Genomic DNA, 27,323 nt, shown 5'->3' with positions numbered 1-27,323 from the left:
TTTGTTTTCATACATTTTGTTCCAAATGGGTCATTTTCATGAATTCATAATTAATATCTGGAAACAGCTCATAGCTAGACACTAGAGATTTTCATCATTGTCATTTTCATTTCCCAAACAAATTTTCATAAATATTCACTGCGGTGATACTATATACAATTAGTGTTTTGTTTTTTACCCTCTCGGGGACCTCTGCTTCTCCTTTCCATTTTTCCTATTTCCTTTTTGGAAAAGTAAGAGAAACAACACACTCAATCACTCATAATGGGGTCATTTGAGTTAAAGGATTTGTACAGTGATTACCAAATTGAATCAAAGATAAGTGTTTAATTAGTATGTTTTGTTGGTCTCAAAACATTGGCTTTTGGCTGGTCTCTCTGTCAGACAATATCTCCAAAGACTTCCCTTTCTTTTCGTTTCTCTTCTTTCTTTTTTTTTTTTTTTTTTTGTTTGCATTTTCACTTTTTCTTCTTTTTCCCCCCGTAGAATCAAATAATTGTGGTTGGTGCTGGACAATAATCTCTGAGCAGAAACAGCTTTAAAAACAGGAACAATTATGTATGAAACCGGTCCAACAAAAAACATTACATTACATATATATTAATACATTACATATGATCTATCTCATCTATACAATTCAAAGTTTTGAAACAAGCATGCACAACTTAAAAGAGCAAAAGCTGAAAGAATGGTCACTTCTCTCTTAACCTTTAGTTCTGATAATAGTGATCGTGCCTCTCCCTTGTGTCTGGATTCTCGTAAGGGCCACCACAGCTTTCCCGGAAAGCCCAGGACCATCGGGGGACACACATGGCCGACATGCAAAGTCCCCCACCGGATGCCTTACCGGCCTTGTTGGTGGCATTAGGATCCTCTCGTTTATGTCGTTTAAGGTTATGTCTCCTTCAACCCCTCCTGGTTTCACCACTGCAAATGGATACACCACCCCTGTAATCACCTTCTTGCTTTTCTTATCACATGACCACGACTGATCTCCTGATGATCAACACCAACAATATTGTGTTAGCCTCTTAATACCCTTCTTAATTAATTAGCACAAATAATTAAGAGACACAGAGAAAGGTGTACCAGAAGGAGCTATGGAGAATAGGGTTTCATTGTTGTTGATGGACTTGGTGTTTGCGAGGTCTCTGTAAGAAGATGATGAAGAATCTGTAGCTTCAGGGGCCTCTTCTGGGGTTTTTATATTTGCAGCTTCCTCGCTGATTCTGCTTATTGATGTGCCCCTAGCCTCATCTACGTGCAGACGTCACAAAACGACATCATATTATATAATATACTACAAATAATTGCCAATTAAACAATTATAGAAGGAATAAAAGCATAATTAAGCCGAAATAGATTGAAAATTACCAGAGAGTTGATTGAAACTGTTTAACTGGCTCACGGAATATATACTCTCTGACATTCCCCATGGACAGTTCGAATTCCAGAAGCTCTGCATTTATATATATAGATATGAGATACTCTCTGACCCATCATTAATTATGAACAATTATTAATACCCATCATTGAAATTTCACAGAAAAAGAAATACCTTTTCAAGATCCTTGGAACTATCAGTTTCATGATCGGTATACAAGAGCAAGCGTCTTCGTTTGGTTCGCTCGCTAAATTCAAGCAAGGCGTCTTCCAAATAGCCGGTAGAAAAATCAGAGTCCAGAGATGAGTAGAAGGGTGCTTCTAGTTCTCCACCATCCATAACTAGATAATGACAATAACATTCACAATCAGAAAAGCATTGTGGGTTGGTTATCCATCCAAGACCAATTTGTAGGACAAAAATAGTGAAAGAAAATAAGGAAAAGTTGTACCTAAAGACATACTGTCTGCGTTGGGAACTCCAAGGTTGTGGTTGTGGTTGTGGCCGTGGAAATCCCAACCTAGGGAAGAGCTAGTGTAAGCCAGGGAGTGAAGCTCACCCATCTTTCTTGTTTGTAAGCAATGGGAAATGGGGTTGTATTTATGTGCTAGAAAAGGGAGAGGGGGGGTGGAGAGAGAGAATTGGGATGATTTTAGAAGCAGTAGTCAGTCAACTGCAATGGGGAAGAAGAAATTAAAAGTGGGTGCTTTTTGGGATTCGGGAAATGAAGGGGGGTCACTTTTTTCTTTGCTTGGTTTGTAAATGGGGGAACTTAATAATTACCAAAGGATATCGTATTATGTTGGTGCATGTAAAGCAATGGCCTTTGAGAGACTCAGACACAATTCAAATTTCAGCTTTTCCTTTATGTGTTGTGTTTCCTTCTGCTATGGACTGCTTGCTACCAACCGCCTCTCCCCTTGCCCAAACTTTTTTCCCTTGCAAAAAACATTCGCTCATTGCGATTGTGGGGCCCGTATCGGTTAACAATATTTGTGGTGGATTTTTAGGGGGTGGTACTGGTGGGTGTCATTTGGGAGGGAGGAGGAGGGGGGCCCCACTCATCGGCATGCTGGTGGGGCCACAGTAGAAGAAGGCGATTTTCATGTCATGTGGGTGGGTGTGTGGGACCACCCCTTTTAATCGAATGGGTTCGATTTGAATGGGTCCAAATTTGTCTCTGTACGTCTCACCCGCATTGTATTTCGTGTGGATTTCGAGAATTGAGTTTGATGATATACAATCGGACGGCAAAGCATGTTTGTTTTTGCTGATGTGTCTCGTTGTGTGGGGTTTTGTGCCAAACAAACCTGATTGATAAAACGGGCCGGGTCTGTGAGTTCAAAAAGTAGAGACCAGAAGTCCAAGCATATGCAATTGAAAACCTGGCCCATGCACAGCTGGATTTACTCATTATTGTTATTTATTATCCGTTACTTTTCTCATTTTTTTTCTTAATTCCACCGCAAGATAATAATAAGAGTAATTGCTATAAACTACATTTTTATTTTACTATTATCTAACCAACCCTTCAATCAAAGCTTGTTACAAATATGACATGAACTAAACCAGAAGTGAAAGAGGAGTTCAAACCTAGTGTATTAGCCACAACTTGTATTCATTGAGCAATATTTCTACCCCTTTTTTCATTATTGGACCTCATTTCCTAATATTGTGACTCTTAGATGTTGTGTCTCAGTAACCTTTCCAACACAATCCAGATTGCTAACTCTCGTTTACAGTTTTGCTATTGTTAAAAAATAAAAAAAAAAGAATGTTGATTGGGATTGTCACGTTAATATTGTAAAATAAAAATGAAACGCCCTTAGAGTTTATTAAGAATAATAAACCCACAAAGTGTCATCGTAACATTCCGAAACTTATTTAACAAGTAAATAACCCAAAATATTACGGACCCCTTAGTCAAAAGTCTATATAGCAAAAGACACATAATTAATCAGAGCGATATACTAAAAGTATCATAACATACTTAGCTCAAAAGGATAACATCAAGCTCATTTTGGTCATAGAGCAGTCATCAAATCTAGATCTCCAAAATAATACATTTCATGTTTAGAAGTTAGGGTAAATCATCAAATACAAAGAGAGGTAACTTGGGTCCAACAAAACAAATCCTCAAGGATGCAAAACCTCAAAACCCCCATTTTCTTCCGCACTCTATCTTATTTTGACCTTAGTTGGTATTTTATCCATAGAAATATGTGCTAGGGTCTGCTTCTACTTATTTATTTTTTTTAACATGCATTTTCATTTCCTGGGGGTTACAACTGGTTATACTGATTTTGACTTTCAATCAGATTGTGATTCCTAGAGGTCCACTTTGGGGTATGTCTTTACCTTGGATGGTAGAGCCATTTGTTGGAGGAGTGTGTAAGCAATCTTGTATGGGTGACTCCACCATAGAGGTTGTGTACGTTGCTGGTTGTGAAGTAGCAAATGAGGCTATTTGGCACAGAAAATTCTTAATGGGTGTTGGTGTTGTGAGATTGAGGTAGTTTCTTATTACGTTGTTTTGCAACAACTGTAGCACGGTTGTACAATCTAATGAACCAAGAAATGACAAGATCGGGAAACACATTAATACAAGTATCATCTTTTCAGAGAGATTGTTACATATGGGGATGTGGTTGTAGTAAATTAAGATTACTTCTACAGAGAATCTGGCGCCTTTGCTAAGCTCTTGCCACAAAAGACTATCGAGTCTCATTAAGAAGGGTTGGTTAAATTGGCTTTAAGGTCAAGTCAAAGAATGTTAGGGTTAATGCCCTAAAACCCAATTTGTTTTGTATGGATTTTTTTATTATTAATAAATATTTTATTTATTTATTAAGATTAACATAGAACATCGAGCATTGGTGGTAGTCCATAAGTTACATTATAGTCCATATGTTACATTATATATTGTTTATGTATATTAATAAGATTAACATACAAAAGATCTAAATCATAATTCATTGTGACTTATAAACCCTAGTTCATAGTCGGTGATGAAATTGGCATTTCTATCTAACAAGATTATAAGACATCAATTTTATCTTGATCATGGAAGTAGAAACTTCTTATTGATATGTTTGTGCATTTGGAGTGCAAACATAACTACTTATAGCATTGATTCTCAATCCTATTGTCAATTGCATAATTTGAAATCATAACTACTTATAGCATTGATTCTCAATCCTGATAAAAATGTGAAGTGCATGCCACTTTAATAAATTTACGAGAGATCTTTCTTGATCACAATTTTTGTGCATTGAGTGCTGACATATCTAGCATTATGAAAACACTATACCTCAAGATGAAATTGATAATCTCTTTAACAAGAATTAAAGATATAAGAAGTATTCACTTGAAATATATTTAACGAGAATTGATTATTCTGAGTCTTGTGCTTGAGCATTTTAATAAGGAGTTATGAAAATAAATATACTCAATGAAATGTGATTCAACAATGTAAGAATAATCGAGAGATTAAATCAACGATTCAAGGAATTAAGAGGAAGTGAAAATAAAGTGACATTAAATTCAAATTGACTTTATTTCACTATGGATATTTCATTGAGAGTCAAATGCAATTATAAAAAGTCAAATGAGCTCTTGTATAATTAAATAAACAGTAGATTGCAATTACAACTTTTTAGTAGAATAAGTTGTAATTAATGGCAACCAGGGACAAGTCAAGAGATGACATGTGTCATAGGCCCCTTGGAACTAGTTTTATTTTTCCCTTACGTCTAAATCTATTATTTCCCTTTTGGGATAGGCCAAATTGCACTAGGATTTTGTTTCTTGTAGTGTGCTGCTAATACATGAGCTATAAGACTTGTCTCCATGTTTTGGACTCTAGGGATTAAGCACATCTATTTATAAAGAGGTTAATGTGATGAGAGCCCACACTCTCGGCAAAACAATAGTCATTTAGGAGAAGATTAATGGTGTTTAAAGAGAAACAAAATCAATTCTTGAATTTGCTAACATCAAGGTACGCAATTTATTGCTTGTTCTTTAGTTATGTTGATTATTTTAAAAAATTGTAATTAATTCATATTTAACTAGAAATTGTGTTCTTGATTTCTTTTGCTACATGTGATGTGCATGAAGTTGCATATGATCAGTCTCGAACATGCAATCGCTTAGTCATTAGTTTTTTTTTTTTTTTTTAGATGTCCGCACAAGAGGGAGGAGGGGGATACGAACCAGTGACCTCCGCTTAGTCATTAGTTAGGACACTATCTTGGTGTGGTGATCGATTTCGATTAGTGTCCTTTAGGGAGGTACGTCCTTGGCAAGGTAGTGGCACTGTGTTCTCGCCTCTTGTGTTCAAGAAATATTGTCACATACATTTTAGATGCATTATAGACGTTACTTCCTTTACAGGAATATAGGGACAATACGTTGAGGTGATAGGAGGGAGGATCCTCTCCTACATGCTCTTCCTTGCTTTCTAGTTTGTGGGGTTGGCTGAGCTACTAGGCCCAAGTGGTTGGTGTTTTTGGGCCTAGATGTTTGATTTCAATGGGCCTCTTCAGCTGAGCCCAATCAAGTATATGTACCTATAGCCATGTTCAATTCCCATACGGCCATACCCAACAATAACTTCGGAATTCAGATGTAATATAGAGTAAGAAGCAAAAGTAAGACCAATCCTAAAATATTAAGAGACCCATGTATTTGTTATATCTCTTGTGTATTTATATTGCACAATTGCATATTGCGGTCAGTCTCAAATATGGTGAATTTTAACCCAAACTGATGACATGCTATCATAAGATAAGGCAAGAATAAAACTTAAGCTCCGTTTATTACGACGTAAAATGTTTTCAAGAAAATCATTTTTCAGAAAAAATATTTTTCACTTAAAATATTTTCTAATGTTCAGTTCATACTGATAATCACAAATATTTTTTTATATATATTTTCATTCAATCATATTAATAAAAAAAACAAATTCTTACAGAGAAGTATTACCCAAATGTACCTTTTTTGGAATCAATTTTGGGACATAAACCATCCTATGCTTGGAGAAGTATCTGGAATGCAAAAAATTTGTTACAATCAAGGCTGGTGTGGCATGTGGGCGATGGATCAAATATTAAAATTTGGGAGGACAAGTGGATTCCAAATCCTTTTTCTTTTAAGGTACAATTGTTGGTTCGAATACCGGATAGGGAGGCTAGGGTGAAAGAGTTCATAGATGAAGATACTGGTTGGTGGAATGAGGCACTTACGTCGGAGATTTTTTCTATAGAGGAGGCTGAAAAAATATGCAATTTGCCAATATGTTGCAATAGACAGACCGATAAATTAATTTGGTGTGGTACGTCAAATGAGAATTTTTATGTGAAAAGTGCGTACCATATGGGTAAGAATGTGGCTATACATGAGGAGGGCGAATGTTCTAGATCAGCTGAATACGGTGAAGTTTAATTTGAATGAATTTGTGGTCCTTGCATGTGTTCGGAGTAGTGAAAATTTTCCTTTGGAAGGCATGCAATAATTTGATACCGACCAAAGAAAATTTATTCGAAAAGAAGGTGACATCTTACCCTTTGTGTCCTATGTGCCGGGTAGAGGTGGAAAACACATGTCATATTGTGGCGCTGCCCTTCTTCATATGCTATGTGGGGAGAATGCCCTCTAAAAATCAAAAAAATGTGTTAGAGGTGGCAATGATATTTCCAGGTGTTTGGTGAGATTTGGAATTTTTTTAAAGATAAATGCTAGGCTTATAAACACATTTTACAAAAAAAAATTTACAAACTGATGTGACACAACATAATTGAATATGAGATAAATTCAAATTCTGAGAAACCCAATCATATTGTGCCACATCAATTTGTAAAAGGTTTTTTGTAAAATGTGTTTGTAAGCCTAACATTTTCCTTTTTTAAAATGTAAACATTGAATTATTGGCTACAATTCCACCTAGAATTTGCTTACGTAGAAATAATGTTGTCTACAGGAGGGAACTTATGCACCCCGCTTAGCTTGTTAAAAGTGCGAAAGAAGCAGTTGCGGCATATAGTGCAATGGAACAGGGAAAGAAAATAAGGAGGAAAGAAGACAAGATAATGTTATCCCTTGGTGGAAGGCTCCTTCAAATGGTGTGTACAAAATAAATTGGGATGTAGCAATTGACAAATCCAGGAAATTGATGGGTGCTGGCATAATTGTTAGGGATGCAATGGGGAAGGTTCAGGCATCCAGCAGTGAATATATAGGGCGGTGGGCAAGGGCGCCAGCCCCTGCTAATTTTTTTTTAAAAAAAAATTTCTCAATGATTTTTAAGTCCAATTTTTCTACCCTTAATGCTCCAGCCCCTTCAAAATATAGCCCAACCTAAGCTTTATGAGTTATTAAAATTTTGTTTTTCTTATTCTGATTAAAACAATATTGGCATTTTCTAGGTGTTTTTTTATATATATACTTTGTGATTTTGTCAAGCATCAACGAGTTTCAATAAATTATTGTCAATCTCAGGTATGTTATTTGTTATGGTTTGTTCTTTTTATTCATAGATTTTTTGTTAATTTGTTAAATTAAGAGCTATTGAAATATGCTTATAATTTTATTATAAGCCATGAATTGTTTAGTGTGAGAAGTATTAAAAGTAATAGATAAATAAAATTTTCAGGTTTCCGAAAAATCTTAGATTGCATCATGAGCAAGTCAAAAATAATTGATGCATTTTTTAAGAAAAAGATGTTGATTCAAAGTCTAAAATTTCTTCCTCGACATCTAATCCTCAAACTTTAGCTATTGAGCAACGCCCTTCTAAAATGTCAATAATTGAATCTCAAGTAGTTGAGTCTGTTGACATTTTTACTCTACAACATGATCCAGAGTTATGTCCTCAAATATGGGAATATCATATTAATCAACAGGATGAAATTATACGTGCTTATTTGAAAGCCGGTCCATATAGATTCATTCATTCTGATAGTTCTGAATATCTGTTTTTGGGAAATGAAAAAAAATCGCCGAAGATTTTAATCATCTTGGTATAAGATGTTTAATTGATTAGAATATTCTTTTGAAAAAGATCCTGCTTATTGTTTATCCTGGTATCTTTTCACTAAAAAGGCAATCGAACGGTTTGGAGCTCATGCATTTTCTATTAAAGGATTTCGTAATTGGAAGAAAGTTAATAATGGTATGCATTGTGCTTTTTTGGTCCATATAGGAAATGTGTCATGTTCACCTCATAATAATGCTGTTAAGTATTGTTTCAGTTTGATGAACCAATCTCAACATATTGATAAGGTGATAGATAAGCAAACTTCAGAAGAAAAATTGAAGAATCGATTGCAATTGAAGACTTCAATCGATTTTGTTTGGTATTTAACATTTCAATGATGTGTTTTTAGAGGTCACGATGAAGATCCTGATTCAAAAAATCGTGGCAATTTTCTTGAATTGATAAAACTTATATCCATTTACAACGAGGATGTTGCTAAGGTTGTTTTATAAAATGCTCTACAAAATGCAAAATATACTTCACATCATGTCCAAAAAGAAATTGTAAAGAAATTGGTACAAGATGAGTCTAAGAAATTGGTAATTCAAAATTTTGCATTATTGTTGACGAGGCACAAGATGAGTCTAAGAGAGAACAAATGGCTATTGTTTTGAAATTTGTTACCAAAGATGATTTCATACGAATACGATAACGCTTATTTGATATTGTCAACGTTAAAGATACATCGGCAACAACTTTAAAGGATAATATATATTATGTTCTTTTTCAAAATCGTCTTGATATTCAAAGTAGTCATGGACAAGGGTATGATGGTGCTAGCAATATGCGTGCTAAATGGAAAGGATTGCAGGCATTATTTCTTAATGATTATCCTTGTGCATGTTATGTTCATTGTTTCGCACATCAATTATAATTAGCATTAGTTGCTACATCTCGAGAGGTAGTTTATGTTCATGAGTTCTTCTCAAATTTGAATTTCATTATCAATGTAGTTGGTGCTTCATGTAAACGTCATGGTGAACTGCAAGATGCTCAAGAAGCAGATATCACACATTTGATAGCTATTGATGAACTTGAAACTGGAAAAGGAGCTAACCAAATTAGTACTTTGAAACGAGCTGGTGATTCTTGTTGGGGTTCTCACTTTCATTCTATTTGTAGCCTACTAAGGATGTTTAATCTTACTTGTTCAGTGCTTGAAAATATTATAAAAGAATAATCAACTTACTCTCAACGTGGGAATGCTAATACTGGTTATAAAATGATTACATTATTCAAATTCATATTCATTTTACATTTGATGAGGGAAATCATGTGTACTGCCAATTGTCTTTGTCAACATTTGCAACAAAAATCCCAAGACATCTTGAATGTTATGCAGTTAGTTTCTAATACAAAAGAACTTCTCCAAAAATTGAGAAATGAAGATTGGAATAATTTGCTTGAGAAAGTAGTCTCTTTCTCCAAGCAATTTGAAATTGACATTCTAAATTTGAGTGCTCGTTATGTTGAAGGTCGAGGTCATTGTCAATGAGATCATATTACAGTGAAGCATCATTTTGATATATTCAATGCTACTATAGACTTTAAATTGCAAGACCTCGATAGTAGATTTGGTGAAAGGGCAATGAAACTCTTGACACTTAGTTAAGCTTTGGATCCACATGATGCTTATAAATCATTTAATATTGATGATATATGTAGTCTTGCGGAGAAGTACTATTCTCTTGATTTTTCTGAGTAGGAGAAAATTATTTTGAAATTTCAATTGAAGTATTTTGAAGTTGATATGCTTAATCATCCGAAATTACAAAGATTGTCTTCCATTGCGGAATTATGTCGAGGATTGACAGAGATAGGAAAATCATATACGTACTATCTTATTGATAGATTGATTCGTCTTGTTTTGACTCTTCTAGTGTCTACAGCAACTACCGAACAAGCATTCTCATCTATGAAAATTGTTAAAGCAAAACTTCGTAACAAAATGGAGGATGAGTTTCTTACAGATAATTTAGTTATTTACATTGAAAGGGAAATTTTCGAAAGCTTCAATTCAGATTTGATACTTGATGATTTTGTTTCTCTAAGACCACGTAGAATACAATTATTGACACTTTGTATTTTGTCTTTTTCTTTATTTTTGTAGCCTACATGTTAACTGATATATCAATTTGGAATATATTTATGAAGTCTTATAGATATGCTTTTTGTGATGAACATATTGTGTTATAATTTATATTTTGAATTGTATTTACCATATTATAATAAAAATATAATATATAAAGAGAACAAAACAAATTATTTTATCATTATATTTTATTATTTTATTTCCGCCCTTATTAAAATAAATTCTTGAATTCACTACAGGCATCAATGTGTATGTCTGTTCGGTATATTACTAACCCTACAATGGTGGAGGCTTATGTGGCTTGAAAGGCGAAGCTATTTGTCAGAGATCCAGGTATAAGATAGATTAGCCTGGAAGGTGATGCTCTCTAGAGATAGTCCACGCTTTTCGAAGTGAAGATCAATTGATGCAGAGATATGGTATATTGATCGAGGATGCTAAAATTGTTTTGCACAATTTCCAGACTTGGAGTGTGGAGCATGCTAAAAGATAAGCAAATATGGCGGTGTATACGTTGACAAAGGCGGTGTATACGTTGACAAAGGCGGCGATCCATACATCTACGAAGAAAATTTGGCTGGACGAGTATCCTAAATTTCTTCATGATGTTGTTATTGCTGGTAGTTGTAATCTTTGATTTTATTATGAGTGAAATTTCACTTCAAAAAAAAAAAAAAAAATCACAATTTTTATTCACAACATACAAAATATTAATATAAAATAATTAAAAAATAATTAACCTAAAAATTGAGTTCTGATAGTAGCGTTACGGTTGCCAGCAATGGTTCAGTGGTGGCTCGATTATGGTCTAGGAGAGGCCCGACGATGGTTAGGAGGTGACCTAGTAGTGGTCGGGTGGTGGCCTAGTGGTGGTCTGAAGGTGACTTAATTAGTGTGGTCTAGTAGTGGCCCAGCGGTAGTTTGGTGGTGGCCCAAAGGTGGTCCAGAGGTGTTCTAGTGGTGGCTTAAACATGGTCCAGTGGGGTCCAGCGGTGGTCTAAAGATGTTTCGATGGTGGTTTGGTGGTGGCATGGAGGTGACCTGTGTGGTTTAATAGTGGCCCGACAGTGGTTCGATGGTGGCCTGACACTGGTCTAGTGGTGGCCCGACACTGGTCCAATGGGATCCGACAGTGGTTTGGTGGAGGCCTGTGGAGACTCAACAGTGGCCCGATGGAGGTTCGACAGTGTAAGAAAGAGAAACTCAAATTTAAAAAATGATTTACGAAATTAAAAAATAAAAACCATTTTTGGAAACTAATGAAGTTTTTTTTGATCAATAAAAATATTTTCAGTTTAATTATTATTTTTTAATCGCACCAAACAGTAAAAAAGTACAAAAAAATTATTTTTCAAAAACTATTTTAAGCGAAATCAAAGTGAGCCTTAATTGAAGTGATTTTGCATATGTTGGGATGACGATCAGATTTCGTTTGCTTCAAAGGAACGCCATCCTTTGACGAGGATGACACTAGTTTGTGGATGGCTTTAGTGTTGTCACCTGTCACTTGTCACTTGTCACATGTCCTTTTTGCTTCTTTTTCTCTTTTTCAATCTTCTGTTGACTACTTTCACACCTCTTTATGCTTTATTAATAAATAAGAAAAATACTGACGCGTTTCAGATTTCAGTATCACATAATTAAACAGACGCCAAAAAAAAGCTTTAATGGAACAAAGGAGACCCAAACAAGAGAAAAATCATAAACACATCTGACATTAAATCCTTAAACAACATATTATAATTATTTAATGCCTTAATGGGCCAATTATCAAACAGGGCGTGACCCTATAATAATAATATGTAACCTTATTTGCTACTTCCTTAATTATCCTAGTACACATAAAAACATTGGATTCATGTTTCAGTGTTTCTCTCCTCCCCCGTCGACTCTGGGGATTTCATTCTCATGGGACGGTGTACCCTGCAAAGAAGAACATAGTAGATGAGATTTTTTTTTTTTTTTTTTTTTTTAAGAAACATATTGGAAATTTTGACATGAAGAACATTCGATAAAATCTTCTATTTTTATTTATTTTTATTTTTTTTATCATTTCATGCATACTGTTTAAGCTTATTTTTTACACCAATTGGAAAACTTGATAATAAAAAAAAAAAAAATGAAAATCAGAAAAGTTTATCAAAAAATAAAATAAAAAAGACAAGCTTTTCCAGTATCTGATCAGATGCATTGACATTTCTTATTTTTATTTAATTTATTTATTTTGGCAGGGGACAAGGCAAGTGCTGGTGCTAGTGTGCTACAGACCACGCGTGCACTATCTACAAAAGCAAAATCTGCAAAAAAGTGCTGCTAACAAGCACTTCCACATTCATTCTCTATAATTTTTTTATTATTATTAATTTTTTTTTTCCCTATCCGCTAATAATTACCTAAGGGCCTAAGGCATTATTATAATATTATGTTTTATGACCATAGATGGGCCTTGGACTTATATAATTTACTATGGCCCATATCCATAATACAGTCGGGCGGGCTGGACTTGTACCCATTGCCCGTCCAATGGCCCATATTAAGTGATGGGTGTGTTTGGTTGATTATTTTGAAAAGAAAAGAAATAGGCTACTTACTCCCACACTTCTTTCCAGCTGGTCGGTTCCTGATGCTGCAGCGCTTTGGAATGGTGATAGCAATGGCGGGCTTGATCCCAGCCTGCTTTGCCAAAGGTGAGAGCAAGACAGCACAAAGGCATTTGGGTGCCGTCTTTATCAAGGCACTAACTTTGGTGCAACATGTTGCTGGAACCTTAGCATTACCATTTCGAGCTGCACTCAAGCAAGGGCTCAAGCTAGCGGCCGCCGACCCAATCGGTGTCTTCCCGCACTCTCCGGCTCCATCAACTTCCGGAATGAAGGCCGCTGAAGCAAGCATGAGCACCAATGCCGCCACAAGGCATACTTTGGTGGTGTTGTTGGCCATCCTTCAAATTGAGATACATGCATGTCCCTATGGACAAACTATATATATATGCTACAATTGATGAAGAGGGAAAAGAAGATCTTTTGAACTAGTGGGGTGGTTGTGGCTTACTATATTCAACATGTAATCATTTAAATCATTTGGCTACAGTTATCCCACTCAGAATTATATGGCAAGTGGTACCATAAAAATGTGACACATTAGATTTTGGTTCCTAACTGTGAGTGCTTGTGTCTTTTTTCCTTTTAGCATGATCTATTCTTTTCATGAATCTGAGATTCTCTTCGGTAGGTGGGATGAAAACAAGTGTGAACATTCAAGTTCCGCCGTAAAATGTTAGGTGTGGCCGACATGTTAGAGTACTAGCAGTAGCTTATCTTTGATTTTTTTTAAATTTAGAGAACAAAACTACATTTTTCCTTTCCTATCAAAATATATTTCACAATAACTTTCATTATCTTTTCCTATACCATTAAAATATTATTTATTTACAAAATATAAGTTCCCTACCTACTTTCATATTTTTTACAAAATTCCAACACAATCCTTAATGAAAGACAAAAGATGAAAGATGGAAGAGGAAGATAAATGTTTATATTAAAATAAGGACAAAGTTTTCCTCCAAACTGGATTGAAGGAACTTCCTTCAACCCAGTCAATAAAAATGACACGTGTCATTTGAACATATAAGATGTACATGTTTTTTTAATAGCATGGACAAAGTTGGAATAAATAATATCAAAAACTTATGTGTATCTCACATATTATTAAAAAAATAAACAGGAAGTTCCTCCAACCTAGTTTGGAGGAAAACTCTATCTTTATACTATATATGGAACCACTTTTGGTTCCCTACACATTGGGAAACACGGTAGTTATCCAAGGGTGTTGGTTAAATTTAGAGAAACTGATGTGGGTAAGCTTTTATGATTTTTTTGAAATTTTTCCTAAATGTAAGAAAGTGAATGGGCTATAAGGTATTTGCTACTAGTGCTCTATACAGTTAATTAGACACAAATTAAGGTGTTTGATATTTTATTTAAAATAAGAAATTATTTGTGGAATTATAATTTAAATTGATTTTTATTTCTTGATGGGACGAATAATTTTTTTTTAAAAAAAATTAATTGAGCGACAAGCCGAGTAATATGACTACATGCGTCGCTAACAAGCTTATAAAAGAAAAACCAACAATGAGAAAACACAGAGGAGGGAAGAATGGCTCTCTGTCGTTCTTCCCTCCTCCCCTTTCCTGTCCCTCTTCCCCCTAGTAGCAGTGTTTAATGTCTTCTTTATAGTCTCTTTTGGACTCTGTTTTTGGTAGTTTTGTTTTAGATCTAGATCTAGTTTTTCAAACTCAGATATACTCATCTTCACCAGCCAAGGCATGTCTTCTCGGCGATGTCTACGATGCCGTGCTTCTCTGCTACTGCTTGTATTGGAGATTTTGTTTTGATTTTTTGTTACTTTTGTCCTGGTCTTTGGATCAATGACGTAAGTTGTTTTCCTTGCCTTTTAGGCAGAGGAGGAGTAGATCGGTGTGGGGGATTATCTCTCATGGCCGAAAAATAAAGTTTGGAAATTTAGGCTACCCATGTCTTAGATCTAGGCTACCCAGAGCGGATCTGTTTCATAACTGTAGTTGTACATGGGTTAGCGAAAGTTGAAGTCATAAATAGTACTTGATTATAAAAATTTTCTGATTATATCTATGATTTTGTAACCTCATAGTTTTTTGCTATGATTTATTAGAGATTTACACTCTGTGGTGTAAGAGCTTTATTTTCTTGATCAACAATCAATGAAATCTGAAAAAGATTTTTGTTTAAAAAAAGCATTAATGAGCATATGTTAAAAGACACCTCTCTACTAAAAAAACAATTTACTCTCTACAATCAAATTACGTCTATTGATTTAAAATCAGTATCGGATTAATCACTGAATCCATAACTAAAAAATACTCAAAAAAAACTAAACGAACCAAAGCATTCACCGACAGAGTAATAAACACCCGAAATTTACCTAAAAAAAATTACATAAATCCCAAGAACAATGAATACGGAGATCAATAGCCAAAGGGTCACATGAACATTCTTACCCAATCATCTCAAGCATTCTTACCACCAAAAAAACAAACAAAAAAATCATACTAAACCACCAACCAAGATCTAACCTAATGCATTGATTAGACCTAAAAATTTCGCTACTCAAATGCCTGCATTCTTGATAAGAATCGAAGACAGACAAGCAAGAAACAGAAGATAACATCTACTAATTTACTTACCTTCCAATTTTCACAGCTCACAAACCTCCACTACAAAAAAATTGTTTTTTCTTGACCAACATTTTTTGACGTGTCAGGCATTAAACTTTACTGACATGACCTTCCTAACGTGTGTGCAAGGTTAAAAAAAAGGGTGTCAGGAAATTTTTTTTATTGACACGTCAGAATTTCTTAACGTGGTAATAAACGGTACATCAATAAATTTTCTTGACGTCAATAAATTTATAAACTGACACGTCAATAAAGTTTAAAAATTATTAAAAAAAAAAAAAATTCACCAATTTTTTTCACCAATACCACCGGTCCAGCAAACCCATAACCAATCCACCAGCGCCGGAGAGCATCCTACCAGCCAGCATTGTCGGCCGTTTCTTCTTTCTTTCTTCCAAACCCTTTTTTCTTCTTTTCTTCTTTCTCTTTTCTTCATCCAGAGAAAACCAGAAAAAAAAAAAAAAACAACAAAACCAGCATCCCCAATCAGCCAAACCAGAAAAAACAAAACCAAAACTCCAAATCCATCCCACTGGCCAGCATCGCCTGCTATTTCTTCTTTCTTTCTCCCAAACCCTCTTTTCTTCTTTTCTTTCTCCCAAACCCAGCATCGCCGAACCAACAAAGACCCAACAAAATAAACAATTTTTTTTTTTTTTGCAATCAGCTACTTCAACTTAACCCAATTAGAATATTTGTTTCAATTTCTGCAATCAACAACCCATCTGGACATCGTAGCCCGTTTCTTCTTGCTGTGGGGAAGAAACTCATTATGCAGAAAAAAATAAAATAAAATAAAAGAAGAAGAAGAAACCCATCTTGCTGCACTTGGTGAGAAAGAAAAGAAAGAAAAAAAAAAATGAGGAAGAAGGAGATCAGGGACAGCTGCGGAGAAAGAAAAGAAAGATCTTTTTTTTTTTTTTTTTTTTTTTTTTTTTCAACCCATTCGGAGAAGGAAAGAAATAAATAATAAGAAGAGGAAAAAAGTTAAATTAAGAGAGATGTCCCACTCATTTTTTAGTGATGTTCCAACATTTAACATGTCAAGAAATTATTGACGTGTCACATGTAACACGTCAAGAAATTTTATTTTTTGACTTCTTGACGTGTCACATGTGACACGTCAAGAAAATACATTGAAAAGATTACTTATTTTAAAAAAAATACTATTCGAATTATTAATTATTATTTATTGATGTGTCAAAATAACACGTCAATAATTATTGACGTGCCAAAAAGTCACATCAATAATTCTTGACGTGGCACAATTTGCCACGCCACTAAAGTATATATATATATATATATATATATATATATATATATATATATATATTTTAATTTAAACGAATTTAAATTTAGCAACGTGGCAATAATTAACACGTCAAGAAATAGTGACGTGACAAAAAATGGGTTATTGTAGACACGCCAGTAAATTCCAATTTTTTTTGTAGTGCTCCTACCAAAATTTGGTATAGTCACGGTCATTCTCACAGCAGTAGGACGCTCACAAAAGCATACACGATGAAGTTCAGGTGCATTTCTTCCCCAACTCTGCATTGACCTAGAACTTGAAAATTGGCTTGAGAAAGTCATCTTTCACCTTAACCCTAAGTAAGCAGCAAGTCTTGTCCTTCAAGATAACAACAAAGAAGCAAAAAGAAATGAAAAGAAACAAAACAAAAAATAAGAAGTAAGATAAGATGAAAACACACGCGTGTAGGGTTGGGGGCATTATCAGAACAAATTCAACAAAGTGTGCACATGAGGTGCATGTGTACTCCAAACTGTCCAAAAAGACGGAATCTTCCACATTGCAACCTTAAAAAAAAAAAACAAACTACTTTGTTGAGGTACATTGTCAATTTTTAAACATGTGAGGTAGAATAAAAAAAGTGCTCAACTTCATAGGGTAAACTGTAATTTTCTCAATTATTTATGATAAACGATAATTTGATTACTTTAAATTAATGAATTTAATAACCTTAATTTAAGATATTTATTTGTATTTAAAATTAATGAAAGCTCTATGAATAAAGCCTACTCAAAACACCATTTACCATAAAAGATTTCTATGGCCATATCAAGCTTATTTGCATTAACTTTTTTCCTTAGATTAATTACTCCATTGTGTTTTCCTTTCGATGATAACTCAAAAGCTAGAGAAGTACCATATTATCTCCAACTGTAATTGTTTTCTATCCAATTTAAACGAATACAAATTCAAAGAAATTAAAGAAAAGTACATAGTAATACATGTCTACCATGATCGGGCCTCCCTCACTTCACGTCTTGGATTTGGTCCGAGGCAGACTGGATCCCTCCCATCACATTTTTAACAACTCTTCCAACTTGACCGGAAACCCTTTTGCCCGGCTAAAACCAAACTTACATGAGAATTCCTACACTTACAAAGGCTTTTACAAACAAAGTCTTACAAATTGATGTGGCAAGAAAAAAGACAAAAAAAAAAAAAAAAAATTTGGGACCAGCTGCCCGTGAGAGACCAAGCTGGGTCGCGGGCAGACCCACGCCTGGGTCTGGCCGAGACCCATCGGGGTCAGGCCAGACCCATGCCTGGGTTTGGCCATGACCCGCCTTAAACGCATTTCTTCTTCTCAGACCAATTCCTTCAATCAAAATTCTACATACCAATTAACCAACCAGTGATCCTCCATTTCAAGCTCAAGCCCTGGAAAAAAAAAGAGAAAAAAGCATAGCCTTAAACGCATAGCAACTTCTACCTCAATTACAAACCAATTTCAGAGGTTCTCTTCCACAATCCCTAAGCCCCATTGCAGAGATTTCTCTAACGAACCGTCTTCTTCGTCCGCCGGCCGCAACTCGAAAAATTCCGACAACCAATGGAACAACTCGTGGGAGATGGCTTGGCTGCCGGACCTCTTGCCGAAGCACTGGGCTCCCTGGGAGACCGACGTGAATTTCCCATCCTCGGACAAAGGCGTTCGTGGAGGACATGAATGAGAATTGGAATCAGAGGAAAGGGTCCAAGGCCAAACAACAAGATAAGCAACAGAGTGAGAGCAAGATAAGCAACAGAGGTTGAAGAAGCAGAGGATTCACGTCGGGTTGTGAGTGAAGGAGATTGAGAAGCAGGAGGAGGCCAAGTTGGGGGATTCCATCACGGGTAGCTGGTCCAATTTTTTTTTTTTTTTTTTTTTTTTTTGTCTTTTTCCTTGCCACGTCAGTTTGTAAGGCTTTGTTTGTAAAAGCCTTTGTAAGTGTAGCAATTCTCAACTTACATATATAGGCACAGCCAAGCCAGCTTCTTCCCAAAATTACACCATTGCCACAGCAGAAAGGACTTTTGTGTGCTAAAAGTCACTTTTGTGTCACTCTAAAAATGAAGTGACTTTTAAAATTACCATTTGATCAAAATTTAATAATAATTAATCACAATCTCAATTGTAATTTTAAAAGCCACATACTTTCTAGTATTACTCGTAAATGAGTGGCTCTTGTACAGTTGTACTTGGTTTCTATCGACTTGACCAAGACCAAGATGCTAAGAATGTGTCCTAATTGCACATACCCACGTGGCATTTGTTGTTTGGTGCTCTTGGCATACCTTCCTACTCTGGTTTTTATTTTTATTTTTTTAAAAAAATGTAAATTATTATTGAACTTCTTTTTTTAAAAAAGCAAAAATTGGCAAATAAAAATAGTAAAGGAAAAATGCCAATCAGATTATAAAAAAACAAAAAATCTTATATCAGCAAATCTCAAACTGTCATTGCATTTGTTAATCAAGTAGACAAAAATGAAGCATGACCAGACTAGTTAAACTAAATTAAACATCACAAAACTTCCCCTCCAAAAAAAAAAAAAAAAAGTCAAACTCTAAATGCACTCTTAATCAGCGTAAACGTACAGGAGAAGCTAGCTCCTAATTTAGGTTCACCCATCCTCGATCGGTTAAGAGGCCGCGACTTTTTGGCGCTTGATTGCTTTCTGGGCAACGACATAATTCTTCCAATATGTAGTGATGTCCCTCTGTGTCTCCAAGTCACTCTTTCTCTTCACCAGCGCACCACCACCATTCTCTTGTTTCTCTTCTTCACCAACTATGAGCTTTGGGGGGAGCTTGTCGAGATCATGGAGAACATTCGTGATGTCTTGCACAAGGCGCTCAGCTAGGGTTCGCGAGAACTCCGCCCTAATCACGACACGGAGCACTGTAATGTGCTCTGCATCCGCCGGCATTGGATACGCCGGCACAATCCAACCAAAGCGGCGCAACATTTCAGACACCTCGAACTCATCATGGCCGCCGTTCTTCTTCTTGAGAGAAAAGGCCACCACTGGCACCCCATGGTCTTTTGACAATATGTTAAAGCGCCCTGTCCTTTCCAACCCTTCCTTTAGCACCATTGCGTTTTCGTGACAATTCTCCATGATATTGCGATACCCCTGATATGATGATGATAATTAATTAAACACAAGTTTTCCCATTAAGTAATTTGTCAACAACGATTAAGTATTTAATTTATTCTAGTTTTAACTTTATAATTACCTCCTGGCCCAAGCGGATTAGGTTATAATACTGAGCAATAATTTGGCTAGAACCTGCAATATATATACAATTAATGTGTTATGTTATAATAATAAAAATAGGTTTAAAAAAGAAGCCATGGATTAGAAGTAATTAGCTGGTGACCTTTGGAGAAGTTGAGGGTGAAGGTGGATTGCTCAGCTCCAAGGTATTTGATGCGGAAGATAAGCTCTTCAGGCAAGTCTTGTTTGGTCCTCCAAATAATCCACCCAATTCCGGCATAAACAAGGCCGTACTTGTGGCCACTCACATTGATGCTCCTCACCAGTGGAAGGCGGAAATCCCATTCAAGCTCTGGATAAATGAAGGGTGCAATGAATCCCCCACTAGCTGCATCAACGTGAATAGGAGTATCCCATCTGCAAATTAATCATACATATTAGATTAATTAATTAATTTTTGCATGCCCTGACGAATTAATTAATTAATTAATTATGTACCCAGTTTGGTTGTTCTTTTCTAGCAAGAGATCGTTCAAGAGCTTGACATCTTCGAATTCTCCATTGTAGGTAGAGCCCAAAATAGCAGCAACACAAATAGTGTTCTCATCCACCATTTCCACTGCTTTTGCAGGGTCCATTACAAAGTACCCTTCTCTCACCTTCACTTCCTTCAGCTCCACCTCAAAGTACCTTGCAAATTTTTCCCAGCATACCTATATATATAGCAGAATTATTTATACAGTGAATCAATAATTATAAAGTTAAAGAAGATGATGATATATATATATATATATATACCTGAACATTGGCACCAGTGACAATGTTGGGGTTGGCATAAGGTTTTCCTTGGGCCTTGCGCTTGTTCTGCCACTTCCTCTTGAATGCAAGGCCAGCAAGCATAATAGCCTCAGATGAACCCACTGTTCCCACTCCAATTGCATCCTCAGAGTCTCCAAGTGGAGCGTTAAACAGATGTGCTATCATGTTCACACACCGATTCTATACCAACAATTCACATTCAAAATAATCATCATCAGGGAGATTCACCTAATTATCACTTCCAATGTACTGAACAAAACAGAGACAAGAAAAAACAGAGAGAAGAAAAAACTAGAGAAGGGTGTTCCCACTATCGAGCGAGTAAGATGGAAAGACGAAAGAATACCCTTCAAATATATCTAACAAAAATTTAAGGAAAAAAATGAAAATCATAAGAATAGAATAAATAATAGAAAAAAGATAAAATAATAAAACATAACTAACATGCCATTACCACGACAATATATACGTTGTTGACTTGTTGGACTATTGACCAGTTGAATTCATACTCCTTTTGTTTTTGTTTTTCCTTGTAATAGTCTTTTACTCGTATATATATCTACACGAAACCTCTAATCTAATAATCTAATACCTACAATTCATATTATATATATATTTTTTGATCAAATCAATTCATATTATATATGGAAACTTCATATATACGCTCTTAATTTGCATCTATATGATATATATAAAGGAAGCCACCGACAGGCTTTAAATATATCACTTTTACAATAGTCTGACAATTTCGTTTACCAAGTCAATAAAAGTTTATGACAGTTGGACCAAAATTTAAAGACTATTTTTTTTTTTTTTAAGACTTGGTTGTTCAAAAACAACCCTTCTTTTCTTTTGCTTTTTAATGTATTTTCAAAGCCTTTCTTGTCGCATGCACCAACCAAGAGGAAACAGTCAGCCCGATGAATGAAGAAAATATATAATTATACATACATGAAGCTCTGTGGTAACAGGGTACTCATCCATGTCAACGTAATTCTTGTTGATAGACTCCATGATTAGTTTGTCGGACTCTGGCTCCATCAAAGTGGTGACGAAGGAAGCCAGGTTCAACTTTGGCTTGAAATCAAGCAGCAATTCATCGTGTATTATTTGATAGGCTGCCTCCTTCGGTATCGAGTTGTCCGGCATCTTATACCTGCACCAAAAAAACATAAATATATATTAATTCTTCATCAAAAAACCAACAACAACAACAACAAGATTGCTGCATATATATATATAGGTACCTCGGGAGAGAATCCCGAACATAGCGAGAGGCCGAGGTTGAGAGCACTGAGAGGTCAGACTCGGAAGCTGGTTTCGGGAGCGCCATGGTTGATGATGAACAAACAAAACACAGAGAGGAAAAAAGAGAGAAGTTAATTAAGCTCAAGGCTCAAGCTATCTTACGGTGCGATGAGAAAAGTAGAGGAGCAATGTATGTATTTATATTGGAGGAAAATATATGATGATGATGATGATGTAGGGTTTGGGTTCCTTTTCTTGGAGGAGACGTGAAAACCGTTTATGGTAAATACTGCTTACTGTTTCCTGTGAGGGAATTGAACACGAAGGAAACATATGTGTGCGGTTTCTTGGTTTTCCTAGAATATATAGAATAGAATCTCACGACGTTGACCAATATACCCTGTGGAACGAAACACATTGTAATCGACCAATTTGACCACGTCATTTACTCTGAATAATGAAAAAAGACCAAGTAATTTGTAATATTTGAAACGCATAAAATAAATAAATAAAAAATAAACAATTTGACCACGTCATTTATTGTTTCCTGTTTCCACTTTCCTTTTGTGGGCCATGCCCCATGCTTTTAGGCACCCACGGAAATCCCTATACAAAAACTGTAAAGAAATAATAGATTGTGTTTTTTAATTTATTTTGAGTGGTTTTTTGTTTTTTGTTTTTTGTTTTTTTTTTTTTGAAATAAAGTGAATTATTTTTATGCTTTTGCTTTGTTTATTAATTTTTTATTTTTTTAAGAGCACAAAACAAAAGATATAAAAAGAATAAAAAAATTTTAATTTTTTTTTTTTAAATTTTTTTTAATCAATGTGCAATTACTCCATTCGTTTTGTCTCAATATTATTCGAACTGAGTGACTGAGTCGATTTAATTTAATTTCAAAAAACTTAATCAAACGAATTAATTCAAATCTTTTATGGGCAGATTCATCTCGATTTTATAGATCTCTTTTTTAATGGATGAATTATAGATCTCTTTTTTATTTAATGTTAAAATATAATTTAACCAATTTTTCAAGCTTTGTCACTTTTTTTTTTTTTTTTTTTTTTTAAGGAAAAACTTCAGAAAACTCCTCTGAACTTTCACATGTCTTAACATTACCTCTCAAAGTTTAAAAACTCTCAATTATTGGTTTCGAACTTTCAATTTATTGCAATTACCCCATTTTGTAGAGATTTTTCGTTAATTTTTGTCAAAATACCCTTTTATATATATATATATATATATATATATATAACAAAGATTTTGCAAATTAAATATTGCAAAAATATTTTTTTATAAAAATAAAAAATAAACTCTGAATCTTTACAATTTTTTATTTTATTTTGTATAATAAAAAAGCATGGATATTTTGTTAATTTTGACAAGATTTAAGAGAAAATTCTAACATAAGAGGGTAATTGAAATTAAGAAATTGAAAATTTGATACATTTAATTAAGAATTCTTGAACTTTGAGAAATAGTTTTAAAACGAGTGAAAGTTTATAAAAATTTTGTGAAGTTTTTCCTTCTTAAAAAAAAGAATAAAATTGTAAATAAAAAAAATTCTCGATAAGTCAAAAAATTCTCGATCTCTCAAAACGTATTTGGAGGAATATATACCCTGATAGCAATTTATGGAACTTCTTAAATTAATTAATTAACATATTTCTTCATGTGCCAGATAATTAATGTATCATATAACTCAATTAATTTCTCAAAACACTCTATACATGTATCAGGACCTAATCATGTGAAAGTATTTTTATTTTATTTTTTTGTGTCATGTCCATACATGACACAAGGGTGCGGCCGAACCACTCTCATGGCCTAAGGGGGTGGTTCGGCCGCCCCCTAGGGCCAAACCCTCAAATTTGTTTTCGATAGTTTGGCCCAAGGGTCTGGCTGAACCACCCCCAGGCCAAACAGGGTGGCCGGCCATCCCAGCGTCCTTTCTTCTTCTTCTTTCTTTTTTATTTTTTATTTTTTATGTTTTATTTTTTTATTTTTATAATATGACGTGGCACCCAAAAACCTTGGTACCAAGCCACTTGGCGCCCATGTGTAAGGGTGACGTGATCTTCCGTTAAAAAACCTAAAGAAATCTTGACAGAAGTATTAAGTTGGTTTATTTGCTTACCACATGTATCATTTGTGATATTTTTGAAAACTCAAGTGGTTATTTGATTTTGGTGCAAACCACAGGAACTGAAATGGTATTTAACCCTTTTTTTTAATAGAACTTCTTTCATTTCATTGCAAAGAAAACATCTAGAGCTAGAAAACTGTAAACAGGAAGACTATAATGCTCTAGGAGTTTTTGAACTTTAGGGGATAGTTTCAAAATGAGTGAAAATTTATGGGAATTTAATTTTGTGAAGTTTGCATTATTAAAAAAAAAAAAAAAAAAAAAAAACTGTAAGTCAAATTCTCAAGCTCTCAACATGTGTCGAGGACTAGAAGAATTTTTTCTCTCTAGGGTTCTTCCAAAACCTAGAGGTGAACCCGCAATTTTCACGTCTGGTCTAGACTGTGGAGAGTTTGTTTTCTTGTTATTGCATTGAATCTCGTGAGGCTGTTGGTGTGCTGGGAGGTATGGAGGAGGATTTGATGCAGTTGTGGGGAAAGTTCTCTTTGATAGAGGATGAAATTGTTGGTGTTGAAGTGCAAGAGGAGACTATCGAAGAAGTTTATTTGAAACGACAATCTTGGTTGGTGGGAAAGCTGTTGATTGAATGGATTGTTGGGAAGGACACGATACGTGCCACACTCATCAAAGGTTGGAAGCCTACGGGTTCTTTAACCTTCAAAGTACTGGGGGATAATATTTTTCTCATGGAGTTTAAACACTTCTGGGACAAGTTAAGAGTGAGGGAAGGAAGGCCATGGATTTTTGAAGGCAACTTATTCTCGGTTGCGGAATATGATTGGCTTACATTGCCGAACCAAATGTCTTTTGATACAGAGACATTCTTGATTCGAATGTTCTCCTTACCGTTTTCATGTATGGGTAGAGATATGGGATATAAGCTGGAATCCATAGTGGGGAAGTGGAGGAGGTGGATACAAATGAAGATAGGATTGGTTGGGGTCAATTTCTACGGGTTAGAATAAGAATCAACATCATGAAACTGTTGGCGCGGGGACAAATGTTGAAATTGAAAGACCGATTGATTTGGATCCCTTTCAGATATGAGAAAATCCACAAATTCTGCTATCAATGTTGATGTATTTGGTACGGTGCAGTTGGTTGTCAAAGAAGGATTCAGGACATCCAAAAGGAGATACCACAGAGTACGGGCCATGGTTGTAGGCAACATCACCAAAGAAGTGGTCAGAAAGGCAGAGAAGGTTGTGGGAGGGGGGTTACAGGCCACAGGAGGCTTGGGAAGGCACAAGTCCAACAGGATTTCGGTCATCAAAGTTCTATTATCAGGGCAAAAAAAAGTGACTAGTAAGGGGGGAGACAAGCAATGTAAAATCAGGGGATTCCATATTCGATTTTGGGGAAAAAAAGGTAACGGAAGATAGTCTCAATATGGGAGGAGACACAATTATGTGCGAAGATACGGGAGTTACAAAGGAGGTTTTAAATGTGGAGGGTCAACGTATTGAAGAGTAGACCAGGAAAGGAATGGAGAATAAAGCCAAAATGAGAAATAAAGTAAGTACCATTTTGGAAGTAACAGATTTGGACAATTTGGAGGAGTGTATGAAGGTATTACGTTCAGCAACGATGGGAGCTAATATTGGTAGTAATTCAAAGAGTTATGCTATGGAGGAGAACTTAATACGTGGCAAAGGTGTTATCTAGCATGGCACTAACATGCATGGGGAAGGGACGCAAGATGTGGAGTTTCGGGCAAGGAGTGATTACCCGGGTCCAGCAATTTCGGCTCTAGGGGTCAATTGCGTACTTGGAAGAAGCGGGCCAGAAACTTAGTAGGGGGAGAGCTATCTGTTCAACCTCAATTACGTGTTGCTTGTAAAAGAACTGTGCCAAGCCATGTTGATGATGGGAGGGTATTACCTATATTGAACAAAAGTAAAGGGGATGAAAAAAATAGGGGGACTTGGAGGAACCTCAAAGGTGGCGGCTGTTGTGCAAATTTATTTAACTAGCAAGTACATGAATCGATTGTAATTTAATGGATTGCAAGTACAAGGTCGAACCCACAGGAAATTGTGTTTTTTAAAGAGCAATTTATATCTAAACTAATTAAATCCTAATCTGGTTCTAAAAGTTTTTTGATTTTGAATTTGGTTTTGAAATTAAAAGACAAACATAAACTAATTAAAATAAACTAAGAGATAAAAGACTAAGGTTTGGGAATTCACACTCATCGAATCATAACAACATACTTCCATGTTTATCAATATTAATCTGAAGTTCTCACAATTAAAATCTTAAATATATTTTACTATGCTTCAAACAATTAATCAAAACCATCTCATGTATCCATTCATTGTACAAATCACAAGAGGAATCTGATATCAATTAAATCATCAGATGTATCCGTAAATCACAAAAGGTATCTAATCTTAATTGAAACACCAAATGTATCCATAGAACAAATCACAAGGGATATCCAATTGTTTAGGCAAATAAAATCAAGCAATCAATTATGTGAAATTATTTTAAATCATCAAGTGTATCCTTGAATCATAACAGATATTCAAGAATCACTCCACACATTGAAAAGAAGTAAAACAATTGAAATATTAAATCCATTAAAATCAGATAAATAAAAACTTACATGAAAGTATTGATGTTCTTCATCGGTGAGGCTTTATCTCCAATCTTAGTTGGAAATTTAGCTCCACATAAAAATAAAATCTAAATCTAAAGAAAACCTAAATTAAAAAGAGAAAAACTGTAGAATTTTGCTCTTTGGAATTCTATATCTCTTCTTCTATGCAAAGAGGTCTATTTATAAGCTTAGGAAAGTCCTAGAAGCCCTATTAAACCTAGATAATTCGGAGGTCAGTCTCCCAGTCAAAATAGAAGTTTGAAATCGGA

General features: G+C 35.1%; 3 protein-coding genes across 3 annotated transcripts; all 3 read right to left on the bottom strand.

The window, feature by feature from the left end:
- Window positions 1–537: 537 nt before the first annotated feature.
- Window positions 538–2,138, bottom strand: LOC132179093 (uncharacterized). Its single transcript, XM_059591731.2, has 5 exons — window positions 1,836–2,138; window positions 1,559–1,725; window positions 1,375–1,459; window positions 1,090–1,257; window positions 538–996 (listed from the first exon to the last, which is right to left on the bottom strand). Exons 1-5 carry the CDS (start codon window positions 1,945–1,947, stop codon window positions 704–706), a joined length of 825 nt encoding a protein of 274 aa, XP_059447714.1. The 5' UTR covers window positions 1,948–2,138; the 3' UTR covers window positions 538–703.
- Window positions 2,139–12,209: 10,071 nt separating this feature from the next.
- Window positions 12,210–13,466, bottom strand: LOC132179612 (Bifunctional inhibitor/lipid-transfer protein/seed storage 2S albumin superfamily protein). The gene is made up of 2 exons (XM_059592355.2): window positions 13,104–13,466; window positions 12,210–12,435 (listed from the first exon to the last, which is right to left on the bottom strand). Exons 1-2 carry the CDS (start codon window positions 13,450–13,452, stop codon window positions 12,419–12,421), a joined length of 366 nt encoding a protein of 121 aa, XP_059448338.2. The 5' UTR covers window positions 13,453–13,466; the 3' UTR covers window positions 12,210–12,418.
- A 6,110-nt stretch (window positions 13,467–19,576) lies between these two features.
- On the bottom strand, window positions 19,577–22,457 carry LOC132178816 (glutamate decarboxylase 4). Its single transcript, XM_059591372.2, has 7 exons — window positions 22,306–22,457; window positions 22,010–22,214; window positions 21,038–21,238; window positions 20,738–20,952; window positions 20,403–20,656; window positions 20,259–20,311; window positions 19,577–20,155 (listed from the first exon to the last, which is right to left on the bottom strand). The coding sequence occupies exons 1-7, from the start codon at window positions 22,389–22,391 to the stop codon at window positions 19,661–19,663; spliced, it is 1,509 nt and encodes a 502-aa protein (XP_059447355.2). The 5' UTR covers window positions 22,392–22,457; the 3' UTR covers window positions 19,577–19,660.
- Between the last annotated feature and the right edge of the window lie 4,866 nt (window positions 22,458–27,323).

This window comes from Corylus avellana, chromosome 4 (assembly GCF_965113065.1).
Source record: "Corylus avellana chromosome 4, dhCorAvel1.hap1.2, whole genome shotgun sequence".
In the NCBI taxonomy this organism is placed as follows: Eukaryota; Viridiplantae; Streptophyta; class Magnoliopsida; order Fagales; family Betulaceae; genus Corylus; species Corylus avellana.
The sequence above is the reverse complement of the archived record's forward strand: the minus strand, read 5'-3'. Positions and strand labels throughout refer to the sequence as shown.

What these genes read in the sequence shown, in the direction of transcription:
- LOC132179093 (XM_059591731.2), bottom strand. Translation starts at nt 1,947, where the DNA reads ATGGGTGAGCTTCACTCCCTGGCTTACACTAGCTCTTCCCTAGGTTGG. An exon ending in CAGTTTCAATCAACTCTCTG is followed by an intron (nt 1,258 to 1,374) that starts GTAATTTTCAAT and finishes GTCTGCACGTAG; the next exon opens with ATGAGGCTAGGGGCACATCA. An exon ending in ATTCTCCATAGCTCCTTCTG is followed by an intron (nt 997 to 1,089) that starts GTACACCTTTCT and finishes GTTGATCATCAG; the next exon opens with GAGATCAGTCGTGGTCATGT.
- LOC132179612 (XM_059592355.2), bottom strand. Translation starts at nt 13,452, where the DNA reads ATGGCCAACAACACCACCAAAGTATGCCTTGTGGCGGCATTGGTGCTC.
- LOC132178816 (XM_059591372.2), bottom strand. Translation starts at nt 22,391, where the DNA reads ATGGCGCTCCCGAAACCAGCTTCCGAGTCTGACCTCTCAGTGCTCTCA. An exon ending in GTTCGGGATTCTCTCCCGAG is followed by an intron (nt 22,215 to 22,305) that starts GTACCTATATAT and finishes TTTTTGGTGCAG; the next exon opens with GTATAAGATGCCGGACAACT. An exon ending in GAAAAGAACAACCAAACTGG is followed by an intron (nt 20,657 to 20,737) that starts GTACATAATTAA and finishes ATTAATTTGCAG; the next exon opens with ATGGGATACTCCTATTCACG.